The sequence below is a fragment of the Trematomus bernacchii genome, unplaced genomic scaffold (assembly GCF_902827165.1).
Source record: "Trematomus bernacchii unplaced genomic scaffold, fTreBer1.1, whole genome shotgun sequence".
NCBI lineage: Eukaryota > Metazoa > Chordata > Actinopteri > Perciformes > Nototheniidae > Trematomus > Trematomus bernacchii.
Window position 1 is genome coordinate 26,046,759 of NW_022987720.1, and position 18,191 is coordinate 26,064,949.

The following is an 18,191-nucleotide window of genomic DNA, read 5'->3' on the forward strand; positions in this document are numbered from 1 at the left end:
CAAATCGGCGGCGGACCCACAGAAAGTTGCCATCAGAAACGATGCCTGACGTGTTTTGGACGTAATCTCGTCTTTGTTTACATTAGCAAGCCTCACTAACACTCAGAGATAACCTGTACTGTAGAGCATGTGTGTTTAAAAAGCAGGAAATAAAAAAAGGAACTCACCTTGTGATAAACCAGCAAGAGAAAAGGCATTTGAGCTCCATACTGTTTCAGAAATAATCCTTGATGTGGTTTAGAACAGGATGGCGTTTTATCACAGCAGAATTTAACTTTATCTCCGGTAGAATTCTGATCAGGTATTAGCTCCCCCTCCTCTTTTTTTTTTCAAGCTAAGGACCCAAAATCTGCGTTTCTCTAACAGGGCTGCAAAAGAGGGGTAGTATGAGCAGTATGAGGCATGGCTACAATGGGTGATCTGTTTGGTATTTTAAGCAAAAAACTTCACAGACATGTTTTGTATAGGTATGGCCCTACAATATATTTTTCCAATATAGCATGATAGGTCCACTTTAAGTTCCAGAGGCTTCTCAGGAAAGACCTTTTTCTATTGCCCCAGAAATGACATGAGTCTTGAGTCCTGTTTTAAACTACTGTTAGCTTAAAATGTTTGATTGAATGAATACAGACCAATATAAATCTGGACAGGAAAAATTCCTAATCCCTAGTGGAAACAAAATCCCAGAGTGAACCGTACTGTATATCCCTTGCAGCCCCTACCAGCTTGTGAGTGAGTAGTCAGCAGTCAATGACTGTATAAAACAGTCAATGAAAAAGCTTTTGTGAATCAATGTATCCATGTTAACAGTGCACTGAATAATTTCAACTGGCTAAATACCAAAGCATCAGTGTCTTCCACTATTATAAATAATCTTTCCTCATACCAATGAGCACCAGATACATTTTTTGGTCTTGACCCTTGATCAAAAACAAAAGGTACCTTTCAATCATTAACTTTGCAAACCACTAAAGGATCAAAGGCATGTTATCAATACTGGCTCAGCATGGAATTTGGAAGGGGTTTTATTAAGGAAATAAACATATGATCTGCAAATGTAAACACGGAGCAAAAGTCCCTAAATCAGTGAAACATACCAGACCTACTTTTTGATCCTGTGCGACTTTAAACCTAGCTTAGAATTATCAAACATTTAGTAAAAAACTATAATAACGAACGCAATTATAAAGCAGGCTATTTAAAAATAAATGGATTTACTGTATCTGTATATTGAGTTAAAATCATGTTAGATCATCTAGAATTGTGTGATAATGGATTAAATGATATGTGTAAAGTAAACAACAGCAGTAGGCCTATTATCTTAAAGTATAGACTGTTGGAAAGTACAATTGGCATAATTTTAAGTAGACAAAATGAATGCTTAAGAAACTGAATTCGTAGAAAGATAAAAGTAAAAAAGCTGAATCTGAACAAATGCTCTTGCGAAAGGATAATCTAGCCTCACTTCCTAATAATTACGACACGTCTGCCTTCAGTCCATTAACGTCCCTCTTACATATATTCCCACACGAGAAATGAAACAATAATTCTAATACACCTCCCCTTCAACCGCACAAACACCTCCCTCTTTTAATGGTAACGCCCCCTGGACAAAATCATTGTATCCCTTGGTAAAAAAAACTTTAAACTCAATCATCTACCCAAGCTCTCTCTTTAAGACATCAATGTCCGGGGAGAAGACGGTGCCGCCATGGCCCAGTTCGAGGAGGTTCTGGACAGAGTGCAGGAAGCTCTGACTCGGTCCTCTCCTGCTGAGATCCGTGCTCTATTCCAACGTTTGGTGGAGGACCAGATCATCTCCGAGGCCTATGGAAAGAGCTTGGGCCTGTTCCAACTTTTTGAAAGGATGGCACCTGCAGCATGTAAACCAAAGTCTGATCTAATGAGTTCTCAAGGGTCTACCTCCCACTGGACCCTCAACCAGGGTCAACTCAGCCAGGTGAGGAAATGTGACCCTTACCAGACAGGATTAGAGTTTGAACCGTCAGTGGCTGAACATGACTGCTCAGGAGGACCCAGTCCAACTATTGATCCACTTTATAAACATCAAGGGAATAATCCAAAGATTATTCAGGAATTGGGTGGGGGGCCAGTGATGGACAAACACTACCTCAACCACAGGCTCTCTTCTACATCGATAATAAGTGACTATCAATGCGGTTTCAGATCAGACAATCGAATGAAGGAACTGCTGAGAGGTGCAGAAAGAATGCAGAAGCCATTAAGTGAAAATGAAATAATAGATGAGGGGAATTTGGAGGATGAGAAGGAGTGGTTAGAGCAGGTAGAGGAGGCGGCGAGAAGGATAGCTGTCCCTCTGTGGCAGCACTGGGACAGAGGACGGAGGATCTTGCTGCCACTGGTTCCTGGTATGACTGCTGGCTGTGCAACCGGAGAAAACACAACAAAAAACAGAGAAGCACAGTGCCATGTTTTCAATATGGAAGAGGAAACGGAGCTTGCAATCGCTTGCAGGACTTTAGATTTGTACTGTGACAGCTTTAACTGTACAGAGGCAGTCTCAAGATTCACACTGGACAACGAAGGAGCCACTGGCACTGCAGAAAGCCCGTATTTCTCGACATACGACAGCGTAGCGACAACTGATTTGAACCAGTTCTTTGCCTATGAAACAGGAAGAGAAGTCTCACCTGATGTCGATGTCTGCCGGGCAGCTGAAAGGTCAACAAAGAATCTGCTCTGTTCAATGGGAGATGGACAATGGGGCATGGACACAGGATTTACAGAAGATATTACACATGTATTTTCTCCCTGTACACTTACAGACACTCACACCGACGCACAAGACCACTCGTTTTACTCCAACACAGATCAGAGCATGACATTAGGTATTTTCAACGATGCAGAAAATGTTTGTAATACAAACACTTGCATGACTGATGACACGAGGGACTTGCATTGGAATAAAGAGGATGAGGAGGGGGTGGATTCACACTGTGGTAAGTTGGTACTCAATCATATTATTGTGTCCCATCTTAATGTTGCTGTTTTCTGATCTTGTTTTGTGTTTTAAGCTCTGTCTGATTTCCAGGTGCGTTCCATTTTCAGTTGGCAGACAATATTGTCTAAAGCTGTTTTAGGCAAGTCTATGAAAATGAGTCAGTGGTTAGGGTGTGGAAAACTTTCAGTTTCATTTTTGATTTGGTCCCAGGATCCCAAAAAACGGGTGGAGCCGGTTATTTCCAATGTATAAACAAAAGTGTCCTTGTCCAAAGCAAAGATAGGCTGTAAGGTGTTTTCCGCCTGTGTTGTAGTCGTCACAGTGTAATAGATATGAGCTTATCTTGAACACATGTTTTCATGTAATGCATTATAAACATACTTAGAATGCATTATCTGTTTATAGCTCTAGTTATAAGCACTCATATATCCATAAAGCTTTGCAAAAATAATGCAAACAGTAATTAAAAGATTGTATAATGACTTAAAAGGTCAATTATCGTTATTTTTCATAATTGCCGGTCACTTGCTGACATTTTCTTGTTGTTGCAAGAGTCATAGAGTATTATAATTCCCAAATCCAAATCTTTTCAGAATGCATTCAGATTTTTCATGCATTAAAATGTGATTATTAATATACATGCAGGGACTTGAGAGCATGACAGGTGCAGCGGCTGCAGAAGTCTACTGTTAACAACACATAAAGCGTATACGGTAGTCAATGTATTTGTTTAACGGGTCATTACAGAAATTGAGTGATACAACTTTTTGTCAAACAACTAAACAATGGACAAATACTTTTCACAAATGCAATGTTTTCCCAAAAGACTCAAGCTTAACACTCCAAATAGAAATAAACCTGGTTACATTTCAACTTCACCTCTATGGCACAGTGGAATCAGGGTCTATACTGGAGACATAATTTGGCCACATACTGTATCTGCAAGATAATCCTGAAGAAGTCCATGAATGCATTTATAATATAATTAAGAACAAGGACTTAAGAACAAGACAAGTGTATGCACTGGCTGTAAAAGTCTTGTTTAAAAGACTTTGTGACTTTATGACAGATTGAATCTGCCCTGTCTGATTTTTATCAAGCCTTTACCAATAACGTGGTCATGTACAGTTGTACAGGGGAGGAGAGACACTATGGACGCTCGTGAACTGTCAGCGCAACTTACATGATGCCGTTTAAAACATATAATAATAAAGGGACCGAGCCGGCCTTTCTCCGCAGAAAAGCGTTTTGGCCAATCAAAATGAAATATGCGGAACATCGTCTCAATTTGCGGGACGCACCAAAAGTCGTGAAAATGCTGTGCAGTCCCGCACAAAGCGGGACATCTGGTCACCCTACCATAAGTTTAACTAAAAGTAATGACAATAGGCTTTTAAAACAGAAACAGCCGCTTATCTCAAAAATAAAAAGCTGAGTGATTATCTTTGTTTACCAAACCTCTGCAGCTTGGCGTCTGTTGATGCGCACGCGGGGCAATGTGAAAGTAAAAGTTAATTGTAGGCAGCAGGGTTACACGGTGCAGAGGTGCTGTACGCTAGGATATATGCAGCGTTTGATGTATACACATCTTCTGGAGGTTTAAGCACGGGAAGTAGTCCACCACACCTGACCATCATCCATGAAGGAACGCCCGGCAGGTAAACATTTTTTTACTAAGGAGACTTATCGGTGCGTTTATCCGATGTGCGCATGCATGCCATGGTCAGGTAAACATGTCGGGGGGCTCCCTCATATACATATTTTGTTGTTTTGATATATATGAGGTCCGTTATGTAAGCATTTCAAGTGAGTTTTGCGAATTATGTAGTGATTTAAGTTAAGTTATATTTGACTTGCGCCACGAGGTAATCAGCATAAATACAACTTTATTTTAAATAAGATAGCGTTTTGTATCGATATTTTCTGCCTTTAAATAATCGTTATTATACAGCAACATTATTATAATTTGTATTGGCTTCTATGAATCATTTAACAGTGATGTCTGATGTATTTAAGGTGCAAACTCTTAAACCAGCATAAGATTCCAACTAGAGCATTGTCTAAAATGGTAAATGTGTTGGTGAAAATAAGGGGATTTGGGGAATTTCCACAGGCTGAAAAAGAAAGTGATTTACTTTCTTACAACCACTGTGGTAACACCAATGTGGCACTGCCAGCCGAATGTTTCAATGCACCCTCATTCAAGTTTATTGTCATAGCCTACAGCTTAGCAGCTCTGTGTGTGTGTGTGTGTGTGTGTGTGTGTGTGTGTGTGTGTGTGTGTGTGTGTGTGTGTGTGTGTGTGTGTGTGTCTGTGTTGTATGAATATATGAAGAGGTTACCATCCAAACGGATTCCTGTGTGTGTGAGATGAAGTAGACGTGCAACATGGTACTGTATTTTAGTTGAAAAGTTCCTCAAAACTGAGGCTTTTTTCATGAGGTTTGTAAAAATAGCATAAGCAGCTGGTATATTATCTTCACCCTTATGTTATACAGCTTGTGCAGCCCATAGTTGGCATAACAGGAAACAATTTAAATTGGATTAATCCAATTGTATGAAGAGATGGATGTCAATGCGTCTGTGTTCTGGCTGTCACTCAGAGTTGTGTGTGTGTGTGTGTGTGTGTGTGTGTGTGTGTGTGTGTGTGTGTGTGTGTGGTGTGTGTGTGTGTGTGTGTGTGTGTGTGTGTGTGTGTGTGTGTGTGTGTGTGTGTGTGTGTGTGTGTGTGTGTGTGTGTGTGTGTGTGTGTGTGTGTGTGTGTGTGTGTGCGCATGCGCGTGCATGCAGGTGTGCATATTTGTGCGGCCAACATGCAACCTGAGATGGTTCAAAAAGCATTTCAGACTTCCACTTCTGCCATTGTTTTTGACAGATGGCAAACAAAAGCATAATGGCACATATTGCTAATTTTCTTTAAATGTTTTCTCAAGTTGAGCCTTTAGTGTGGTCCAAGTTTGATGGTCCGAACAGAGAAGTTCAATTGAACCACCCAGTGGGTAGTGAAAAGATGCCAATGTGGAAATGACATTGCATTTAACTGTGACTAAGCACAATGAAAAATGAAATGTAGCTGCTTCCCATGATGTGCTTTTTTGACTTCTCATGTAGCTTGTCATCTGATATGTACCCGATCAGACCAAAAAGTATACAGTTTCACCCTTTCATATATATATATTTCAATATAGATCTGTTAAAGATTTCATCAAAACCATCACCATTTAGGGTTGAAATTACACTTGCCAAGACAAATCTCATCTCATCTGATGCTAATCAAGGCATACAGGTCAAGTGGTTGCCTTCAGTACAATACAGCAGTCGGTAACTTCAAAGTAGCATGTTAGCATGATAACGTATTCATTTTTCCCTTTTAATGTGTGTGTTAGCAGGTGCCAAGATGCAGGAAATGGAACAGGACCCGTTTTTATGTCCTTTTGATCTAGCAGGTGAGTAGTGTTTGAGTTTGAACAACCTGTCTGGGCTGTAGGAAGGTTTTATGATTATCCATCAATAATATCAACACATTGATTAAATGGAAAGCTACTGCCTTGACCCCATTTTATCATAAATATGATGCAGACTGTGGTAACCCGAAGGAGACTAATAGCAAAATACTCTTAAATTAAAGTGACCTAACAACTCAAAAACATTAATATTGAGATAATAATGCAGATTTTGTAGGAAATCAGCCGCTATCTGTATACATTAGATATGAAAGTAACTGTTTTGCCTGATAATGCTCATTATTTGTTTTTTAGATGATTTATCTGAGATCTTGACTGATCACTTCCTGGGGAGACTAGTGGGTAAGTTGAGCCAAACTTCTGCATATATAAATATTCCGTTACTGTGTAAAGTAAGTACACACTGAATTGATCAAATGTCTTAAACATAAAAACACACATGATCAGTCACATAGTAATGCAAACATGATTTACTGTCTAATTCCTGCTACACAGATCCTAACCTCGACACTGAGGGGTTCTTTGGCGATCCACTGTTTAATTGTGAGGAGGAACTCAGCACTTGCAGTAAGGAACTCTTTCTTTCATTTTGCAACTGCTGACAGGCAAACAATTGAACAAAGGAGAAAAATCAAAGGTCTAATTGAAACAAACTTGGTCATACATAGTGGAAAGTGTATAAATAACAAAATTGGGTACGATGAACATCAGATTTAGTTAGATATTACAATGTTTTCATCATATAAGGCCACAGTCCATATCATAAAACATTGGGTATAATCAAATTACTACAAGGTCTTTTTTGTTGTTACTTTTTGTAAAGTTCAGTTTGTGGCATAATGCAAAAAAAACAACACAACAATTAAGAAGCTACTCCTGTTGTAGTAGAACTTTTCTTGAAGAAATGCTCATTATTAGAACATAATGGGGAATGATGAGTGTTCACAGTATAGTGCTATAATTCTTGGTATAATACAGTATAATAATATAGTGTAATGTTAGGGTGTGTACACTGTCAGAACAGTGTTTCCATCTGAATTAGTGTGTAACTTCATGTGGAGAAGAGTAGCGGACTCTGCTGCTAAGGCTAGTGTGCATGTCTGTATATGGGTCCCACTCTCTCTCTCTCTCTGAGTGTGTATGTGTATATGTGTGTCAGGTTGAACGGAAAGGCCACTTTTAGGTTAAGGTTAGTTATTATTCACATTGCCTGAAGCTAATGAGATGCAAGGTTACAACTGGGAAAGAGACCAGTGGTAAAACTCCCATCACTTGATAGTGAACTTTGGTAAAGGTCTAAGAAGCGGTCAATGTGACGGAACGTCTCCAGGGCACGTGTGCGGAAGTATAAATAAATGCAAACGTCTGCTGAAAGAGTTGCAGACAAAGAAACGTGGAGGTTGTTTGGCATCCTCAACCAATAAGGGACAAGAAGGCTCGCTGTAAAGGTGCGAGTACAACGTTTGTTCAGCAGTACGATCCCGGGGTCTGCTCGGACTTTGATTTTTGTCTTTGATGAAGTAAAGTTCTCCTCCAGCGATTTCTTCAGAACCCATTAGAATTGTATTACCACGAAGAAAGTGAATAAGTTATAATGTTGAGAAGGAGGTCCGGACTTTTTCAACTAGCCTAGTCCGAGATTTTCCTCCGACATTTATTGGCCAGGATAGGGCAGGACTCTGAGAACAAAAAGCCTGGGCAGATCTGCCTACATCCGCACACCACAGCCAACCAAACAAAAAGGTACGCAGGAACCATTTTCAATTCTGCAAATTCTGAGTGTGGTTGGGTGCAGGTTTCCGCAAAATTCTTCCTCTAAAAAACCTTACATTTAATTTAAATTATAAACGAATCGAAAAAATAAACATAGAGGTACTTGCCAGGCAGAGTTTGATGCTAAATTGTGTTCAATGTTTGTTTTTTGTGGCTGTTTGTCATAAATGTAAAAACTGGATCCTTTGTATATAGTTGTGGGTTAAAATAGTGCATTTGTCGGTACCGCTGTTAGACTTTTTCAACTAGCCTAGTCCGAGATTTTCCTCCGACACTCCCAGTGGTTTTCAAGTCACACTTGCCCTAAGTTTTACTATCTACCACTTCCTTTTTCCCATCTTTAAGAATTTGGAAGAAAAAAAAAAATCTTCAACGCCCTGTTTTCAGTTCACTTCTGTAATGATCACAAATTTCACAATTTCTGGTTTATTTGCCCTTTAGCTGCTTCACTGACTCTTGTAATTCTTCTTCCCTGACCTTCAGCTGATCTTCCCATGATGACGGAGCCCTTCCCCGACATCCAGCAGCAGGGAGAGGAGGACAAAACAACAGGCAAAACAAAACGCAGAAGTAAAAGACCCAGAGGTACATAACCAGCCATTAACTAGAAGCTTATCGTAGCTCAACGTCTGCTCATGTGTGTAAAAACTGTCCTGATCACCACTTTGTCATATAAAACTGAATTTTAGAATGAAGCCACTACATTCTGGCAAGTTGACATGTTATATTTCTCCTCTCCAGCTCCTCGGATACAACAGTGCCCCGATGACACACCATCTAGGCCAAAGAGACAAAGAGCAGCAGGTGACCTAACCAGACTGTCTGTGTGGTTTTTATTATCTACTTTCAATGTAAGGTAAAAGGGATAGACAAGTATAATAAATGTGACTTTAAAACCTCACAGCCATTCTCTGAAACATCCTTTTGAAGTGTGAAGCAAAGAGTACTTTGCTATTTATGATGTGGCTTCAAGTTGTGGAATATATAACCTGCACAGTCATGTCAGCCACTGGCCCATCGTGTAGTTGATGTCATTATGCAAAAAATTATGCAGTGTTTTAGAAGTCTATGTGTTTCATTCATATCAATGTGTTAATTTTGAAACATCACATTTAACATCAAGTTCACTTTTTTTGAAAAGTCACATCATGTTTGGAGATTTTCAATAATGTACTCTAATATGAAATCATTTTGTACAGATATGAATGGAAACTAATGACTGCCTGGAATAGTAGGATAACATGCATTTCATTTTTGTAATCTTATAAGGTTATACAGCATGCATTTATATGGTATGTAAACATGCTAATAAGCTAACGTGATTTTTATGTTAGGAGCTAAAAACTAGCTAACAGTGGTGTGTTCCTTGAGACAATGCTGGTGGTTCTGAGCTTCTTTGTAGCTGCTTTTATTTGAAGCAAGCTGCAAAAAAAAACCACGCTGTAATGTTCGTTCTTCATCTCTTGCAGCTCGGCCAAAAACTAAAGTGGTGCAGGCTGAGCTGTCAATCACCCAAGGTACATTTCTACGTTCTGCTGTAATCTGATGCAATTGTTAAAGGAGCAGTTAGACACTGCACATGTTTTTGTTTGACATTTTAAAGGGGCATTAAGAAAAATGAGTACGTCTCAAATCAAGATTATCTGCAGTCATTTAAGAGGATGGCAAAAGTTTGATCAGTATTCCTGCAAATATATCCATCAATGATTAAATATCAGCTAACACACTGCATGGTAATATTTGGTGTGAATGGAAAGTACCAACATAACACTCATGGGTTAAAGGGTTGTTGATTCGCTATGCTTGACTCGGTTCCTTCATGGCATAGGAATGCAGATCAAAAAACAGGAAGTTTAATTTTGAAGTTGTCAGATAAGATTTCAATGTGGAACCAAAAGAAGAACTCACACCTCACCCCGAGTTCCTCCAGATCAGTTTGGTGCGTCTCTAGAAATCAAATGTAGTACTTGCTATTATGAAAACTCTTGTTAATCTAGACGAGTTGTAGATTGTTACTTGTATTCAACTGCGGCACACTGACCTTTCATTTTCAAGTCTTACAAGTAAGCTAAAATGTAAGTCTTAAACGTGATGCAGCATCTGATCTAAGTCCCCTTCAATTATCTTGGAATCTAAACTTTATTCTCCTGGCCCAACCTTTGCTTTTGATACGCTCAAGGTTAACAAAACCTGTGGGCAGAACAGATAAGGATGTTGGCTTTGTTTATTGCAGCCACAGGATCAGAGCCAAGTTCAGCAGAGACAGCTGGCCTCTCCACCACTCCACCAAGAATCCTCCATCTCCATCCCTCCATACAGTTTATCACCATCCCAGACACTCCATCATGTCAGGTTGTTCGGACCCTGAGGCTCTCTCCTTCAGTAATTACACTTCCAATCACCAATACTGCTGCTACACCTACTTACATATTTGGTGAGTAAAGCATTCGTATACAAACAGACAAGGTCGATTGTGAATAGGAAATGAAGACTCTGTATGCATGAAAACTGGATCATCTTCATTCTAAGAAGTGTAGCGAAGAGAGAGCTATTTGCAGCCACAGACCGATACCAAATATTCTCTTTGCCATAAAGGTGTGCCATTTCAAGGAAGAAGTCTTTTTGTGTGTCTGCCAGTCTGCCAAAAAACATTATTACACACTACAGTAAAGGGAAAAGCACAATGGGGCCTCTTTAACTTTCAACTAAAGCGTTCATCAAACCTGGGTTAAACAGATCAAATAGGGCTTTGATTTGTTTGAAGTCATACATTTTCAGACAGATGGGATCTTTAGCTATATATATATATCTCTCAATTATGGCGGTACTACCATAAATGTGATCATAGACTATTTATGAAAACCAAGAATCAGCAGCACAAGCACATCCTGCAATAGATCAATACATTCCTCCTTCTCAACTCCTCCCTATCTGTCACTATCTGTGTTTTTTATTCTTTTCAAATGTGTTTTTGTGTTAGATGTTTATGAAACTACTCCTACTATTTATTGTATTATTTGCACAATGTAAAGCACTCATGTATGTCTGTTAATGCACATACACTATATCAACAGTACATATTCTAACGTGAATGTCTAATTTAGTTTCTACTGGATCGCCGCAATTCAAACCTCAAGTGCCACCCCTCTCCCCGAGTGAGTAGAAAAGCATTTAATCTCAGAAGTAAATGTATATATGTGTGTCTACAAATCTGTAGTTAACGTGCATGTATGCAGAGATCTTATTCTGGGAGTTTTGTGTAGTTTATGATCACACAGTTTTAGCTTTGCCTTAATTGTTCTTCTGTTGTTCTTGTAGCGAATGGTGAAGTAGCACCAGTCCAAATGAGTTCATCCCCACGCGGATCTCTGTCAGACACTGCAAGCAAATCATTAACTCATCCTTGTGCCTCACCCCTCTCACCTGGCAATGGTGAGTACATCTATATGTCTTTCTCATTATGTAGAAATCCCCTTCTACAGTTATTTTCATGGTAAAAAATATCTTGAAATGTTGACTTTTAGAGCCGTCTACGTGTAAGGAATCCCCTCTTCCTCAGTGTCCCACAGTCCTTGATATTCCACGTAAGTTACTGCATGCTTTTATTCCTTTATTCTGCTTTAATGTTACATTTATTAAAAGTACAATTCATGTTATGTGGAGCAGCAGGTTCCTAATAATGGTGTTACTCTTTCAGAGGATGTGAAGGACTACATCCAGGATGCCAAAGCACACATGAGTCAAGCATGCCAGGTTATGGAGGCTGGCCTCAGCTTGACCTCTCATTATGTGGATGTGCCAGTGAGCCAGAGGGAGATTCTTCGCTCTGGAAAAAACATAAACAAAGCCCTGGACAAAGAGATAGTCATCATGGGAGATACAGATCGACAAAAAAGCTTGTTGGGGAGGAGTCAGGTAAGAGTTTCACTTTAATTCAATAGAAAACCATTGAGGTGTTTTTGAATACAGCCAATCCAATATCTTGAAGTATGAGTATTTAGATTTTTTTATATGACTTGTGAATAGGCCAATAACATTGCTGAAATCACTGGCTGCTAATCACTGGTACCTATGTGTTTCTCTTTTTCCAATTAGATCTTTGAGAGATCGAATGGAGACAAACCAAAAGCGCTACATTTTGCTTCTAGGCAATGCTGGCATGGGAAAAACCACCCTGATCAGAAGACTGTGTCTCGACTGGTCCACAGACTGCATCCCACAGTTTGACTTTGTCTTCTTGTTAGACAGCAAGGCACTCTCTTTAACGGACGCTACCTTTAGCCTTCAGACCCTCTTACTAAACCTCTCCTCCTTTGCCCCTTCCTGCAAGGACTCCAACGCAGTGTACGCTCAAATCCTTGCAGCCCCTAAGCGCGTGCTTGTCATTTTTGATGGGTTTTGCGAGTTGCGGGACTATGAAATTCTTCTCCAGACTCAAGAAAAAGACTTGGTAACGTCGTTACAGAAGGACAGTAAAGCACAGACCTTCACAGTAAAACAGTTGTACTCTGCCATCCTTCAGAGGGTCCTCCTTCCAGGATGCACACTTCTGCTTTCTACCCGAACGAGAGGCACAGCCAGCCAGCTTCTCCGCCGAACGGACAGCCTTTTGGAGGTGTGTGGCTTCACCCCCACTGACGTACAGATATATCAGTCCCAGTACTTCACTGATCCTGACCTCAGAGTATCTGCTTTGGATTGCTTCAAAAACTGCAGCTATCTACATCTCCTGTGCTGGAACCCTGGACTTTGTCGCTTGGTCTGCTTGGTTTTAGAACAATGCAAAAGTTTGGAGGTCCTACCGAGAACGCTAACCGAGCTCTGCCATCAAGTGCTTCGTATGAAAGTGGAAAAAGACAGTAAGGACACAAACTCACAGGCTGAAACTCCATCGGAAATATCTGAGAAATCAGTTGAAGAAACCCAGACAAAAAGCTCAAGTAGTTCTCAAATGAAGAGGCGTAATAAAAACACTCGCACGCATAGAACAAGGGCTTCAAAAAAACAGGAAAAAGAGAAAGATGACAAAGACGGAGAGGAAATGAAGAGTAATGGCTGGGAAGTAGTTAAAACCCAGGAGAGGGAGTTGCTGGCCCAGCTAAGTTCTCTGGCCTGGGAGGGGATCAAAGCAAACTCTTCCATTGTCCCCAAAGGAAGGACCATATCTGCAAAACTCAAGGCGTTCGGCCAAAGAACAGGGCTCTTACTCTCTTATAATCTGGGGACAAGGCAAGTTGTCTCAAGTTGTGAGAGTGAGGACAGAAGGAAAACTGGAACAAGAGAGACTGGAGTAAAGAGGGGAAGCAAGGGAAGGACGGAAACTGAAAACGCTGATGCCAGTGATGACCACATCCTGATGTGGGGCAACCCTTTCCTTCAGAGTTACCTTGCAGGTGTCCATTTGTCTCTGTCGAGGTAAACGCTTCATGATTTTTCTATCTTTCCATTAGAACTATATGGATGGTTATGCTGATTTGATAGAGTAATCTGAAGAGTGTGTAAAGCTTTTAATATGTCATAGTATCCTGGCCTTAGATTGAAATTGAAAGAGCATTCCTTTCTATTCCCAGCGTCTTTTCTCTTTCCCTTTCAGTGCTCTTCCCTCTTTGGTTTTCTCATGACTCTTTTTGAAATTCTGTTTCCCCAGGACAATAACAGACCGTGCCTTCCTCCAGACCCTCCCTTTCCAATCTGGCCAGAAGGGTCGCCGGCGGCCTCAAAGGGAGGAGCTCGATCTGACTCAGCGGTTTGCGGTCGGGCTGTTGTTCTACAACCGGAGAGAGCTTCAGAGGTTTCACTCATACACAGAGACAACCTTCAGAGACATGGTGGCCTCTAAGCAGGCTTTAGTGACAAAACACCTTGAAGGTCTTTCCCATGATGACCTGAGCCCCGCCCAGGTCCTGGAGGCTTGTCGCTATGTTTATGAGGCGAGTTCCTCACATGGTGATGGTAGCAGAGACAGTGGTAGTCAACGATTAGTTGCTCATCTGGCAGAGAACCTTCCAGAGGTCCTGACATTTCACGGAGTTCCTTTTAAGCCATCGGACGTGTTTGCTGTGCAGAACGTTCTCGACCAGGGTGGAGCTGGCGGTAGAAGGTTTTGTTTGAATCTGGAGGATTCTGGGATACAGATTTCGGGACTCAGAGCTCTGTTGGGGCTCAACAACATCAACACATACAGGTACTAGTTTCAATTCACAACTCAAAAAGCTGCTTGGTATCTATTGAGTTTGTTAAAGAGGTCCTATTATGCTTTTTGGTCTTGCCTGTAGTGTTTTATAGAGGTTTTTGTGCATGTGAATGGTCTGCAATGGCTAAAATCCCAAAGGGGGATCTCTTAGCGGTTGACCAACCAACAGAGCCAGCTAACCAATCAGAGCAGACTGGGCTTGGGTTTAAGACAGAGGGTGAAAAGAGGTGCTGCAGCACAGGCAGTACGAGAAAAATAGAGAGCTTTTTGAAAATGAAAGCCTGTAAACCTGTAACAGTGGAGGCACCAAATATGAACCTGAAAATAAGCATAATAAGTCCTCTTCAAACCCTTTCCCCAATCATAGTTTAACAACCCTAATTAAGGTAGGGCCCCTTTGTCAAGCTTTGGATTATTCCAATATTCAAATCTGTAGTATTAACATTCAAAGTGTTTAGGCTGCGGTGGTCGTTTTAATGTATGGCTATTAAGTTTACTAGCTCAAGCAGGATACGTGTAACTTCCAAGGCCAAGGAGCACTTTGTTTACTAACTCACGAGCAATGTATTATTTCTGTCTGATGTCATTCCATTGATACAATTGTCAACCCTTGGGTGTCTTCTAGGGCATGCATTGCTGATGTGATCACCTTATGGGAGCAGCTAGAGCAGAGCGGTGAAGAAGCGCTCCTACAAGTGACGGTGTCCAAATTCATGGTCCACCCTCTGAAAGCCACACAAGTGTGTCACATAGAGCACCTGGCAAAGCTGGTGAACATACATGTGCACAAGAGGCTGTCAGACAGGTAATGCAACACAAACACACACACACACACACACACACACACACACACACACACACACACACACACACACACACACACACACACACACACACACACACACACACACACACACACACACTTTGGGGAAACATCAGTGAGGACATACTGGAACTAGAAGAAACCACTTCTCAGATGTAGATCTCAAAGTTGCACCAAAGCGCAGATAGGCCCACAGGAAGCAGCTGGTAAACGATAAGATGCTGAGCAGAGACCTTTTCACTGACTAACAGTAAATATAGCGAGAATACGTTAACATAGCAACAATAACCACCAACTCTGACGATAAAAATAGCTACAGTAGAATGACCATATTTCTGAAAAATAATAAAAAAAGGTACTTAACTTCAGCGGTGCATACAGTATGTGCTGAAGTTTATATTGCACTTACTAAAAAGGTCCATGTCCCACACACACACACACACACACACACACACACACACACACACACACACACACACACACACACACACACACACACACACTTTGCAACAGACAATCAATATGTATCTGGTGGTTGAAGTGTGTGTTGTGTTTACTTGTAGTTCCAGCCAATCCGATTCAATCCTGGCAGAGGGGGTACCAGCAGTGAAAGCGCTACACAAGCTAGAGTTGGAGTAAGTAGTAATAAGCAACATTTGATAATTAAATTAGTGACAATGATTACCATGAAAAAGATGATGATATTGATGATTTCCTCCAGGCTTGGTCCAGAGAAAGGTCCCCTGGTTCTTCCCAAGCTATGGGAGCTCCTGCCAGGTCTTCATAACCTACAGCACTTAGAGTAAATATACAAATGTTGACTTCTAATTCTCTCTCAGTGCTTCTATATCTGTTTAATGTTTTCTTTCCCTGTGCCTAAGAGTAACTTTACTTTTCTTTCAGTCTAGAGAACAGTACGATTGGGGACAAAGGAGCAGAGGAATTGGCGGATACTTTAGTCTCACTTGGGTCCCTGGAGATTCTCAAGTGAGTTTACCATGTTCCCTCTCATCCTGTTCATCAGAATAAATAATGATGTACAGTATGTGTGTTGTACTAACTGTTTAACCTCTCATTCTAGTTTGTCACAGAATTGCATAGGAGACCAGGGGGTGAGGAAACTGGCAACTGTGCTGAGGGATCTTCCCAAACTGCACTGTTTAAGGTATATAACACACATATACCTTGACAACAACACCCACAGTGGCACATACGATAAACCCACTTCATTTCACTTCCCCTTTATTTGTTTCCAGTCTCTACAGTAATGTGATTTGTGACGAAGGGGCAGAGACTCTGGCTGCTGTCCTCCCACACATGGCTTCGCTCACTGACCTGGAGTAAGACCATAAATGTCACATTTACAATAATTCTACTGTATAGTTATTTTGTACTGATTATAAATTACGTTAAACCTCCAAAAGACATACATTGAAACACGTGTCACATTTTCCTTAGACATTAATAACGTGTTGTTCTCTCCTTATACTTTATCTAATGAAACACAGCATTAACCCAATTAATTTGATTCATTATGGAAAACATGTACGTATTTAATGAACTAAACAAACTTTTTATCAAACATTGAACAGACATATATTTAAAAAAAAGGTGTTACACACATTCACCAAAAAAGGAACTAGTAAAAAATATGGTATAGTGACAGAAAGATGTGTTGTATAAGGATGTATCACTATCTGAACATACAGTAGTGTACAATGTTGCAAGATTCAATGTGTTAAACAGTTTTTTTTCTGTTTGACAGTGTCAAGTACAACAAGCTAACAAGTGTTGGAGCACAGAGCCTGGGAGCCAGTCTGAGAAACTGTAGAAAAATAAAGACCTTGAGGTGAAAAACCCCTTGCTACACAACACAAAACTAAATTTGTATTTTCTTTGCATGTCATCCAGCATCATAATATCTATTTCTATCACAGGATGTGGAACCAGTGTATTCCTTACGGTGTGTTTGAGAGACTTCAGCAGCAGGACAACAGGATCCAGTGGCAGTAGAACAATATGAAACCTCTACACACATCCTCACATGTTTACACTTCACACTACATTTTATACTGCCTGTGTGTTTAAGAAAAAAGGAACAAAGACAGTGAGAGAAAGCTCACTATCACAAACCAAAAATAATTCTTTGGTGCTTTATTCAATAGTTCTCCTTGTCAGATATTTTTAAAGATTCCCCTGAGTGCTTCATCCTTCGGTGTTGCATGTGTTTACTGTATAGGTGTGTTGTTTGGCTAGGTACACATTCAAGAAGCACTTTTGCACTATATGAGATCTGATTTTATGCAACCATAATCTTTTCTTATTTTTATAAATAAACGTACACTGTTTTTTCGTTTAACTTTTTTCTGAATTCAACAGTATATTATTAACCTGTTTTCACTTCCTTCCCAAAAGGTTTCTGTTCTCTTTTTTTTATGCAAGCTAACTTTTACTGTCTTATAGTGTCTGAAAATCTGCGTAGTTGATGTTATTATTTTATTTGCATTAATAAATGGACACTTACTGACGTGTGCTGATGTGATACACTGTAGTTACCTTTTGTTGCTGACTGTCAAACCTTGTTCTATATCTGTATAGGTTGTTGTGATGCAGCAAGAGCCTCAGATAACCTGACTTGTAGTCACAAATATGGGTCAAGGCCCCAAGACACTGGATCCTTAATTTCCCATAATGCAACAAGACAATCAGTGGTCACCTTCAGGAATATTTATTGTGAAAACCAAATATTTGTGGATCTAAAGTTGAGTTTTTCCCAATGATGTCAAACAGACAGCAGCTTAATGTAACATGTTAGAATATAAATAGAAAGCCTTCATGTTTGGTTAATGTATAAATGAGTAAATTAATGTTTCTGTACTTTGTTGTTGATTTGTTAAACATTGTTATGTTCCACCATGCTCCTTTTTTCCACTGATGCACTCTTGTGGACAAAAT

General features: G+C 40.2%; 1 protein-coding gene across 1 annotated transcript; it reads left to right on the plus strand.

Moving 5' to 3' along the window:
- Positions 1–1,650: 1,650 nt before the first annotated feature.
- Positions 1,651–18,113, plus strand: ciita (class II, major histocompatibility complex, transactivator). The gene is given in 23 exon segments (XM_034143651.1): positions 1,651–2,981; positions 6,373–6,429; positions 6,742–6,789; positions 6,943–7,014; positions 8,704–8,805; positions 8,962–9,024; positions 9,690–9,737; positions 10,454–10,654; positions 11,325–11,375; positions 11,539–11,652; positions 11,745–11,804; positions 11,918–12,135; positions 12,316–12,345; positions 12,347–13,635; positions 13,868–14,404; positions 15,039–15,218; positions 15,800–15,871; positions 15,958–16,038; positions 16,140–16,223; positions 16,318–16,401; positions 16,493–16,576; positions 17,002–17,085; positions 17,174–18,113. Coding segments are annotated over 23 exon segments (4,905 nt in total). The 5' UTR covers positions 1,651–1,711; the 3' UTR covers positions 17,250–18,113.
- The last annotated feature ends 78 nt before the right edge of the window (positions 18,114–18,191 follow it).